Raw genomic sequence first — 12,201 nt, forward strand, 5'->3', positions numbered from 1 at the left:
TGGGTATGTGGGCATATACCTATAGCCCCTTCACCACTGTGTGTGTATGCAAGCCTTTTTGTCACTTTAATTACAAATAAAGCTAGCAAGAAAACTGGTCACCTTGCAAAATATGTAATTGTATGTGAATGTATTCTTTGAATGTGTGTTTACTGTAGTCAGTCTCTCAGCAGAACAACGAACTGCCTGGTTCCGCTGTGGCTGTTGGCACGTTGCAAATCTCCCCAAAATGACGCACACGTTCAACGAACCAATGGCGTAGAGGTCAACATTACACAAGCCGGAGTTAGTCCCTTCTGATATAAGTTGATACATTTGCAAGACAAAACCAACTTGTGCGCTGCTGCCTCGGTACCGTAACTTGAATGAAGTTGTCCTACTCTGATCTCCAATTTTTCAGTTTCAAAAGGATTCAAAGTTGCATAGCCTACTTGTGGAAGACCCTTTTCGGTTCCAACTGATATGGCAGGCAAGTGCACTAACAATAGAGAGACCGCTATCTTTTATTGCCAACAGTATTTTAAACACAGAGTAGGACAATCCTAAATGTGACTCTACAGACAGAGTTAAAAGCATTACGTTTGTAAGTTTGTGTTGATTTTCTTTCTTCTGGGTCCTACTCATATCCCAGGCACAGACAACGCAAAAGTCAAGGAGCTCGTTTTAAAATGCATGCAAGCACGGGAAATGGCATATTGCCCTTACAGCCGGTTCCCGGTCGGTGCCGCCATATTGACAGCAGATGGCGCTATAATTACGGGTAATATCTTAGTCAAGGAGCTTAGATATTACTGACTGATGTCACTTTTCCTCTCTCAACAGCACATTTTACATTTTATGCTAATTGCAGTAAAATCGATTTCGACATGTAATATGTTGTCCTTTGTGTGTGTTTGTTTGTGTAATAGGTTGCAATGTGGAAAATGCCTCTTTTGGGCTCACGGTGTGTGCTGAGCGAACAGCAATACAGAGAGCCATAGCAGAGGGACACAGGACATTCAGTGCTATTGCTGTTACGTGGTGAGATACTGGCCCAGTAGCCCTTCACATTCATACCTTCTAAATTACTTCTACGACTGGTGAGACTGAACATATTGAATTGTCTATAACCATGATCTCTAATAACCAGGCTAACCATGTCTCTGGCTGTCTCTGTTTTTTCTCTCTCTCTCTTTCTCTCTCTCAATTCAATTTCCATTGAATTACATTTTCAATTTAAGGGGCTTTATTGGAATGTGAAACATATGTTTACATTGCCAAAGCCAGTTCTCTCTCTCTGTGTGTGTGTTCTGTAGTGACATCAAAGATAGTTTTGTGGGACCTTGTGGAGCTTGTCGGCAGGTGCTCATTGAGGTAAGGTCACCACTGATATTTCACAGAACAAAATATAATAATATATCCACAGGCAGCAGGCAAGGATTATGTTTGTACACAAAGTGCCTCTAAATCTTTATAAAAATGGTACTACTTTCTTATAGTTATATTATATATATATAGATATGTAATTGTCAACTGTGTTATAAGTCACTCTCTCTCTCGCTCTTTCTCTCTCTCCCCAGTTTGGAACAGATTGGGTTGTGTACTTGACTAAGCCAGATGGATCATACAAAGAAACCAGCCTCAAAGAACTGCTCCCTCTAGCTTTCTCCCCAGCCCACCTAGGACATTAACTGACACAGCCATGGACATAGCCATAGTTAGCCTACACAGTTACAGTAATTCACACAGTATAGATATGATATTTCACATTCAAAATACTTCTTCTCGCCACATTCCATTTAGACGTAGTGGTACAGCCAGGCAGAATTTATATTTAGAAATATTATATACACGTTTTTTTTCAGAAGAGAAAATACAACTATGTTCAACTACCATTAAAATGACTGTTTGCATGAAATAAAACCATATGATTTTAACGTTTGTGTGTATTCGTTTATTATTATTGTATTTGCATATGATTTAGCAAAAACGTCTTCCATTGGAAACATGGAAATAATATCATGTTTACTATAATTATATGGCTAGCTAGGGGCTCCCGAGTGGTGCAGCGGTCTAAGGCACTACATCTCAGTGCTAGAGGTGTCACTACAGACCCTGGTTTGATTCCAGGTTGTATCACAACCGACCATGATTGGGAATCCCATAGGGTGTTGCACAGTTGCCCCAGTGTCATCCGGGTTAATGTTTGGCAGGGGTAGGTCATCACTGTAAATAAGAATTTGTTCTTAACTGACTAGCCTAGTTAAATAAAGGTACAAATAAAAAAATGCTTCCCACGTGGTAAAAGTGGGAGTTTCCAGACACTTACTTCCGGAAACATGGCTATGTCGAAAATATACAGTATCTTCAACCTAGAACTTGGAGGCTGTTGTCACGTGGTAAAAGTGGGCATTTCCAGTCAGTTACTTCCGGAAACATGGAGGCTGTTGTGAGTGAATTGATAGCTCCCGAAGACCTTTTGGTAAATTTACGTTTTATAATTCTCTTGATTTATAACAAAGCTGTATCATGTTTAGACAAAACGGTGTCGAGATACCCAGCTTTCCAGATACACTCGTTAATATGTGAGCAAACGTTTACAACAGTTAAGGTGTAGAAGTGAAACATATGCTAGCTAACGTTTTCTAGCCATATTCCTAGTAGTTAGCTAGCTAGCTACAGTAACGTTAGTTGTCATTCCTTACACATAATCACTAACACTAGCTGCGTTCTGTTGGGTCGTTTTTCCTATCTACACAGTATACAGATATGTATGAAGCCTTTTGGTGGATATTTCAATTCAACGAAAAGTTTAAAAGCCAAGTGTTGAGCGCATTGTTGTGTTTTTCATATTGCATCTTGAATGTTGTTCGACCAACGTTGTTCAACACGCGTTTTTATAATTTTTTATTTCACCTTTATTGAACCAGGTAGGCTAGTTGAGAACAAGTTCTCATTTACAACTTCGACCTGGCCAAGATAAAGCAAAGCAGTTCGACACATAAAACAACACAGAGTTACACATGGAATAAGCAAACATACAGTCAATAATACAGTAGAACAAGTCTATATATACAGTGTGTGCAAAGGAGGTAGGATAAGGAAGGTAAGGCAATAAATAGGCCATGGTGGCGAAGTAATTAGAATATAGCAATTAATCACTGGAATGGTAGATGTGCAGAAGATGAATGTCCAAGTGGAGATACTGGGGTGCAAAGGAGCAAGATAAATAAATACAGTATGGGGATGAGGTAGTTGGATGGGATATTTACAGATGGGCTATGTACAGGTGCAGTGATCTGTGAGCTGCTCTGACAGCTGGTGCTTAAAGCTAGTGAAGGAGATATGAGTCTCCAGCTTCAGTGATTTTTGCAGTTTGCTCCAGTCATTGGCAGCAGAGAACTGGAAGGAAAGGCGGACAAGGGAAGAATTGGCTTTGGGGGTGACCAGTGAGATATACCTGCTGGAACGCGTGCTACGGGTGGGTGTTGTTATCGTGACCAGTGAGCTGAGATAAGGTGGAGCTTTACCAAGCATAATCTTATAGATGACCTGGAGCCAGTGGGTCTGGCGACGAATATGTAGCGAGGGCCAGCCGACTAGAGCATACAGGTCGCAGTGGTATCACGCGTGACCATGATACAGCATTAATGTAGCTACTGTACTGTCAACATCATCAACATCAAACTTCCATTACTAAAGGTCCCAGATTAATCTTTTTATTTTATTATTATGACAGGAATACAGTCTTGAAATATGCTACAAGAATTGAGATTGTTTATTCTCACTGCCTTCAGTAAATTCACCAGTAAAGACTATCAACACCCTGAACCCACTAAAGGTACCCATATTTGTTCTGTTTTTTGACCATCAGAAATTTGAGAAGAAGTACAACTCTGAATTGGTGAAGGGTGGCGTATCGAAGGAGACCAAGTTTGAATATGCATGGTGTCTGACCCGGAGCAAGTATTCAGGCGACATCAAGAAAGGAATCGTATTGCTGGAAGGTGGGTAGCCTACAGTAGTTCTGTACTCGGTAGAAAATAAGATATCCATACAAATGCCTCTCATTAAATAATGATGTACAGTGCCTTCGGAAAGTATTCAGACCCCTTGACCTTTTCCACATTTTGTTACATTACAGCCTTATTCTAAAATGGATTCAGTAAATAAAAATCCGCAGCAATCTACACACAATACCCCATAATGACGAAGCAAAAACAGTTTTTTAGACATGTATGCAAATGTTTAAAAACAGAAAAGCCTTATTTACATAAGTATTCGTACCTTTTGCTATGAGACTCGAAATTGAGTTGAGGTTCATCCTGTGTCTATTATTCTTGAGATGTTTATATCATTTCCCACAGTTGACAGTGCATGATAGAGCAAAAACAAAGCCATGAGGTCAAAGGAATTGTCCGTAGAGCTCCTGGACAGGATTGTGTCGAGGCACAGATTTATGTATTTATTTTATTGAGCCTTTATTTAACTAGGCAAGTCAGTTAAGAACAAATTCTTATTTACAATGATGGCCTACCCAGATCTGGAGAAAGGTACCAAAACATTTCTGCAGCATTGAAGGTCCCTGAGAACACAGTGGCCTCCATCATTCCTAAATGGAAGAAGTTTGGAACCACCAAGACTCTTCCTACAGCTGGCCAAACTGAGCAATCGGGGGAGAAGGGCCTTGGTCAGGGAGGTGACCAAGAACCCAATCTCTGCAGCACTCCACCAATCAGGCCTTTATGGTAGAGTGGCCAGACGGAAGCCGCTCTCAGTAAAAGGCATATGACAGCCCGCGTGGAGTTTGCAGAAAGGCACGTAAACACTCTCAGACCATGACAAACAAGATTCTCTGGTCTGATGAAACCAAGATTGAAATCTTTGGCCTGAATGCCAAGCGTAAATTCTGGAGGAAACCTGGCACCATCCCTACTGTGAAGCATGATGGTGGCAGCATCATGCTGTGTGGATGTTTTTCAGTGGCAGGGACTGGAAGACTAGTCAGGATCGAGGCAAAGATGAACGGAGCAAAGTACATGATGAAAACCTACTCCAGAGCGCTCAGGACCTCAGACTGGGGCGAAGGTTCACCTTCCAACAGGACAATGACCCTAAGCACACAGCCAAACAACGCAGGAGTGGCATCGGGACAAGTCTCTGAATGTCCTTGAGTGGCCCAGCCAGAGCCCGGACTTGAACCCGATTGAACATCTTTGGAGCGACCTGAAAATAGCTGTTCAGCGACGCTCCCCATCCAAGGCTGTAATTGCCTCCAAAGGTGCTTGAATAAAGTACTGAGTAAAGGTTCTGAATACTTGTGTAAATGTAATATTTCAGTTTTATTTTTATATATTTTTTTTTAATGAGAAAAACAATCTAAACCTGTTTTTGCTTTGTCATTATGGGTGTTGTGTGTAGATTGATGAGGGGGGGAAACAATTTTATCAATTTTAGACCTAACATACCAAAATGTGGAAAAAGTCAAGAGGTCTGAATACTTTCCGATGGCACTGTATATAAGTGTTTGGATCTTTTTGGAATGAAATGCTGACATAGTGCATTGGTCTACTTAACCCGCCTATAATAATGTGACTGGGACTGTTGCTCAATTTGTTTTATAGACCTGGTTAACAAGGGATCAAAGGACGATGCCAGAGACTTCCTGTTCTACCTAGCTGTGGCCAACTACAGACTTAAGGTGACATTCACTGTACTACTATTTTACCCCCCAGGTTTTAAGAGAGAACTTATTGTAATGAAATAGATTACTCTGTCTCCCATCTCTGTTGAGTTGATTGCGGAAGATATCATAGCACCTTTTACTCAATTGTATCTCTCTATCGCTCCATATATCTCTTTATCATCACAGGATTATGAGAAAGCCCTGAAGTACATCCGCACTCTCCTGAAGAATGAACCTGGGAACAAGCAAGCCTTGGAGCTGGAAAAGCTCATAGACAAGACTCTAAAAAAAGGTGAATGGCGAAGAGCAGGGAGCATATATGAAGGCTGGAACGCAATAGTTCTAATTTGAATCCTTTCCTTGTCTCCTTCATGATCACTGATGTGACAGGACATGACGGGTAGAAGCTGGATAGGTGTAAGTAATAAGGGCAATGTTCATGTTTTGGCATTCACTTTTTTCCACACAGATGGCTTGGTCGGCATGGCGATCGTCGGGGGAATCGGCCTGGGCGTGGCCGGATTAGCAGGCCTCATCGGATTGGCTGTGTCTAAGGGTCATGGTCCGAGGTCCTAATATGAAGTGTGGAGGGCCTTAGCTTTACTTACACACCTCAAAGAAAGACTGACAACATGCATTCTTAACTTCTCCCCCATAACAAATTCAACTAAGGTTGGAAATGGATGGTGTTTCCAAGGATGAGAAGATCACCCGATGATCTTCCAAAAACATCTCACTCACATTGTCCATGGAATAATGTTTGGGGATTGGTTTCTGAAAATAGCCTTACTTTCACTTAAGTTGTCTTTATATTTTAACAGGTGTTTTGATTCCAGTGAATTTGACATATGTATATTCATACAGAAGTATATTGTGCCACATTTTTTCTTCCATATTATACAGTGTAAATAAGGATGATGAAATATGTAGCCGAATGGCATTTCTTGACTTACCGCCCTCAGTATGTTAGTTAGCATGCCTCCTGAGCATATCATTTCCAAGTTAGCATTTAAGTATGTGGTGGATTTTGTAATTGACTTCTTTATAAGTGCAATGATACTTCAATTATTATTGTTGTCTGCATCATTCATTTAGAAAGAAAGCATTGTTGTTTAGGGAAGTGTCTTAGTTTTAGAGGAAAGTGTACTTGTGTTGTGATGTAGTGTCCAAGCCGGTAGCAGTGTCTCTATTGTGTGGTGTAGTTGGTCAGAATTAGGCAGCTGTGATGTGGGCCACTCATATAATGCCCCAGGGGGCATCCTGTCTTAGGGATGCAAGTTGACGTTTATTGGGATGAGTCTTGTCCTGGAGGCAGAAGTGAGCAATTTCTGCTAGATCGGCCAGCTGCAAAGTCAAAATTGTCTATATTGTTAACATTTATGATAACAAAAAATAGGTTTTTGGTCGTAATTTAAGTTTAGGGTTAGCAGTGTGGTTAGGGTTATGTTTAAAGTCAGAATGTATTACTTGGCTGTGCCAGCTGGTGACCACTCTGCAGAGCTGCCTCCAGAATAAGATTAATGACAAAAATCACTAACCTGCCTTAAGGATAGGGTCAAGATGAATACCCAAATAATTTGTCTTTAATTTGCAGTGTGAATGTAAAAATAACAGTATTTATCCACAATGTAGCACCATTTACTCAAGTGATCGTAATAACAGGATACTAACATGATTATGATTGTTTTTGTATCTGGTGTAATGTAATACATCAAAATACCAAGTCTTATCAACTTTTGATTGTAAATGAATTAATTTAAAGTTTGTATGGTTTCTTAATGTACACATTTGGAATGCACTATTGGGGATAAGATACATCATTGTCATCATAATCCTTGCAGATGTTCAGTGTAAACCAACCACACGTTTGGGTCACTGCATGCTTTGTTGTGTTTTGAATTGTTATAAATGATCAACAGGATGGAAGGAAATGACTAAAGGGCATAGCTAGTATACACGCACAATGTTGGCAGACCCATCTCCCAGTCTGTCCAATCTATCAAAGTCATTCTCTAAAGGGATCGTCTATTGATCGACCAAAGTACAGTTTGCACTCCTCCCTGACCTGCTCGTTATTTTCACACGTCTAACTGGCATTCTCTTTACTGTTGACGTGCATGTGGCAGGGTTGTGTTCATTATGGCAAACCGTAGCAAAAGGTTTTGCAACAGAAAACAAAAACAAGCATTTCTTATTAGTTCAGGTAGCCCTAGTTCATGTAGCTCCTCCCTGTTTCAGTCCATTTTCTTCTGTTTGGAGCGGGTCGAGAGTTTAAAGTTCCTTGGTGTAAACATCACTAAGGACCTGTCACGGTCCAAACACACCAAGACAGTCATGTAGAGCACTCCCCAAAGCCTATTCCCCCACAGGAGGCTGAAAAGATTTGGCATGGGACCTCAGATCCTCAAAAAGTTATACAGCTGCACCATTGAGTGCATCCTGACTGGTTGCAGCACCGCTTGGTATGGCAACTGCTCGCCATCCAATCGCAAGGCGCTACAGAGGGTAGTGCGTACGGCCCAGTACATCACTGGGGCCAAGCTTCCTGCCATCCAGGACCTCTATACCAGGCGATGTTAGAGGAAGGCCCTAACAATTGTCAAAGGCTCCAGCCACCCAAGTCATAGACTGTTCTCTCTGCTATCGCACGGCAAGCAGTACCGGAGCGCCAAATCTGGGGCCATAAGGTTGCTGAACAGTTAATCAAAGGGCTACCAGGACTATTAACATTGACCCCCCTTATTGTATTCTTATTTAATTTTTTTATTCTGCACTGACTCTTTTGCACAGGCTCGTTGTACGCTCACTGGACTCTAACCACACACTCACACATACGTACTAAACTGACACTCCAGCACACACACGGACAAACACGCACACATAAACTCGGCAAAAAAAGAAACGTCCCCTTTTCAGGATCCTGTCTTTCAAAGATAATTTGTAAAATTCAAATAACTTCACAGATCTTCATTGTAAAGGGTTTAAACACTGTATCCCATGCTTGTTAAATGAACCATAAACAATTAATGAACATGCACCTGTGGAACGGTCGTTAAGACACTAACAACAGCTTATAGACGGTAGGCAATTAAGGTCACAGTTATGAAAACGTAGGACACTAAAGAGGCCTTTCTACTGACTCTGAAAAACACCAAAAGAAATATGCCCGGGGTCCCTGCTCATCTGCGTGAACGTGCCTTAGGCATGCTGCGAGGAGGCATGAGGACTGCAAATGTGGCCAGGGCAATAAATTGCAATGTCCGTACTGTGAGACGTAGCTGATCGTCCTCACAGTGGCAGACCACGTGTCACAACACCTGCACAGGATCGGTACATCTGAACATCACACTGCGGGACTGGTTCAAGATGGCAACAACAACTGCCCGAGTTACACCAGGAACGCACAATCCCTCCATCAGTGCTCAGACTGACTGCAATAGGCTGAGAGGCTGGACTGAGTGCTTGTAGGCCTATTGTAAGGCAGGTCCTTACCAGACATCACCGGCAACAACGTCGCCTATGGGCACAAACACACCGTCGCTGGATCAGACAGGACTGGCAAAAAGTGCTCTTCACTGATGAGTGCGGTTTTGTCTCACCAGGGGTGATGGTCTGATTCGCGTTTATGGTCGAAGGAATGAGCGTTACACCGAGGCCTGTACTCTGGAGGGGGATCGATTTGGAGGTGGGCAGTGTGTCACAGCATCATCGGACTGAGCTTGTTGTCATTGAAGGCAATCTCAATGCTGTGCGTTACAGGGAAGACATCCTCCTCCCTCATGTAGTACCCTTCCTACAGGCTCATCCTGACATGACCCTACAGCATGACAATGCCACCAGTCATACTGCTCGTTCTGTGCGTTATTTCCTGCAAGACAGGAATGTCAGTGTTCTTCCATGGCCAGCAAAGAGCCCAGATCTCAATCCCATTGAGCACGTCTGGGACTTGCTGGATCGGAGGGTGGGGGCTAGGGCCATTCCCCCCAGAAATGTCCGGGAACTTACAGGTACCTTGGTGGAAGAGTGGGGTAACACCTCACAGCAAGAACCGGCAAATCTGGTGCAGTCCATGAGGAGGAGATGCACCGCAGTACTTAATGCAGCTGGTGGCCACACCAGATACTGACTGTTACTTTTGATTTTACCCCCCACCCCTTTGTTCAGGGACACATTATTCCACTTCTGTTAGTCACGTGTCTGTGAAACTTGTTCAGTTTATGTCTCAGTTGTTGAATCTTGTTATTTTCATACAAATATTTCCACGTTAAATTTGCTGAAAATAAACGCAGTTGACAGTGAGAGGACATTTCTTTTTTTGCTGAGTTTACATTCACATTTCTTCACACTATTCACTTATGCTGTTGCTACTCTGTTTATTATCTATGCATTGTCACTTGACCCCTTCCTGCATGTACATATTACCTGAATTACCTCGACAAACCTATACACTGCTCATTGACTTGATACCTGTACCCCTTGTATATAGCGTTATTGTTATTTTATTGTGCACAATTGGCCCAGCGTTGTCCGAGTTTGGCAGGTGCAGGCCGTCATTGTAAATGAGAATTTGTTCTTATCTGACTTGCCTAGTCAAATAAAGGTTAAATATATATTTTGAATTGTTGGTTAAGGGGTCGTAAGTTATCATTTCATGGTAAGGTCTACACCTGTAGTATTCGACGCATGTGACAAATAACATTTGATTTGGCTGTTCACTAGCCTAGTTCAGTTTAGTGTCAAACGCTCCAGAATGGATTCACTCACTGTGGATATAATTTTACAACAGGAAGGTTTAAAGATTATGGATAATAGGTTATTACTTATGTAGGCTTTATCAGCCGCCGGCGATGTTAGCTAGCTACTCATTAACTCTTCGACACGACCGAAACTCACCATGACAAAGCATCGAGCAAAATCATTCTCATTTGGGTTGGTGTGCTAAGGCCAGGGACACAAGGAAAAGCACATCACATAAAAGGGAAAGTTCAGCCAAATTACAAATCAATGTGTATATTTGGCTGTGTTTACACAGGAAGCCCAATTCTGATATTTTGACCAATTATTTGTCTTATCGGTCAAAAGAACAGTTAGTGGAAAAATATCAGCCTTAGTTTCATTACTTTGAAAGGCAAGGAGAGACTGCAATCCACAATTTGGTTTTGTTAAATTAGCCACTGCCATCAATTGCTAATATAAGCATTACAGAGTTTGACGGGAAACCCAACGTAGTTTCTGCATTGTCCCTTATACCAGAGTAATTTATCAGATTACTGGCTTCCACACATCCTGTATACACACACTTTTCTAAGCAGTGCTGTTATGGGAATGGTAATAGACTGTTTTTATCTTAACCTATTACACCAAGGACATCGCAAGGATTCATCAAATAGTCCAAATGTTATGAAATATCACAGCCATATAACTAATAATTTACAACCACTCAGTTAATTGGCAGATACAGTACTTAGTGCCTAATTGATACTTAGCTGGAGTGAAATCAACATAGACATGTGGGTCCCAACACTGAGACCAGGGTTTCTCAAACAATGGGTCGGAACCCAAAGTGGGCCCTAGGCATGTGAGTGGTGAGTCCTGAGAATACATCTATAATCACACACTATTTTCTTCTTCATTTGAGTCATTGAGGATGATTTGCGTCACGGGAGGACAGTCAATTTCTCAATTGGGTCTCAAGCAGGAAAAGTCATAAAAAGAACCTGGTCTAGACTAACTATGCCCAACCAACCCCTAGCTCACAGCTTTAGCCAGTGCACTTGCAGAGTAATCACATTTTAATGATGACAAATACCTGTAAAGAGTTAGGGAAAGTTACACACCCTTCCATAAAAAAATCACATAAAAAAACATGTTGACAGTAAAAGTCATAACAACATGAAGAACTAATGGTTCGGACAACAGCTCAGAAGCCATGCTGGAGCAGAGGAAGCCATACAATTAGGCTTTGGTAAACATGGGCAGAAAACATCTTTCATCTCTCTTTTTCAGAGCAAGTGAACTCCGGTGTAGGCAGACAACAGAGCTAGCAAGCTATAGGCTAGACTACATTGACTAGGCAGCATCTCAATAGCCTAAAGAGGCTTTCTCTCTCATTTACTGACATGAAAGAACTGGACAGGGCAAAAAACAATGTACAACAACAGGCATCTGTATCACTTCCACCTGTCCGTTGTTTTCAGATCAGTTCAGATGAAGAAGAGGAGATGAGAAGATGAAGAAAGGAAGCCACAGACTATTGAGATGCAGCCTTAAATAGTAAGGCAACGGCCCAGTTCAAATATGTAAAGCATGCACCCTTCATATGATATTCACTGGATTGTGTTGTGTTGTGTTTCACTAATTGGATGACACAAATGCATTAGTAGTTTCACTGTTCCAACACTAAAACCACATCTATTTGTTAACCAGACTTTTATCTCTTTGTAATAACAGTTCCTGACACTTCATAAAAAATGTACCCATATTTCCAGGAAGGGTGCGGCCTTTGGCACTCCTGCCTTCTCTCACTCATATTTATT

At 41.7% G+C, this 12,201-nt stretch overlaps 2 protein-coding genes across 2 annotated transcripts; both read left to right on the forward strand.

The window, feature by feature from the left end:
* The first annotated feature begins 265 nt into the window (after positions 1-265).
* zgc:103586 lies at positions 266-1,916 on the forward strand. The gene is made up of 5 exons (XM_029760159.1): positions 266-469; positions 632-760; positions 909-1,020; positions 1,296-1,353; positions 1,560-1,916. Exons 1-5 carry the CDS (start codon positions 463-465, stop codon positions 1,668-1,670), a joined length of 417 nt encoding a protein of 138 aa, XP_029616019.1. The 5' UTR covers positions 266-462; the 3' UTR covers positions 1,671-1,916.
* A 443-nt stretch (positions 1,917-2,359) lies between these two features.
* Positions 2,360-7,545, forward strand: LOC115198291 (mitochondrial fission 1 protein). Its single transcript, XM_029760158.1, has 5 exons — positions 2,360-2,461; positions 3,854-3,986; positions 5,604-5,680; positions 5,852-5,957; positions 6,135-7,545. Exons 1-5 carry the CDS (start codon positions 2,417-2,419, stop codon positions 6,239-6,241), a joined length of 468 nt encoding a protein of 155 aa, XP_029616018.1. The 5' UTR covers positions 2,360-2,416; the 3' UTR covers positions 6,242-7,545.
* Positions 7,546-12,201: the final 4,656 nt, after the last annotated feature.

The sequence above is a fragment of the Salmo trutta genome, chromosome 8 (genome assembly GCF_901001165.1).
Source record: "Salmo trutta chromosome 8, fSalTru1.1, whole genome shotgun sequence".
Lineage (NCBI taxonomy): Eukaryota > Metazoa > Chordata > Actinopteri > Salmoniformes > Salmonidae > Salmo > Salmo trutta.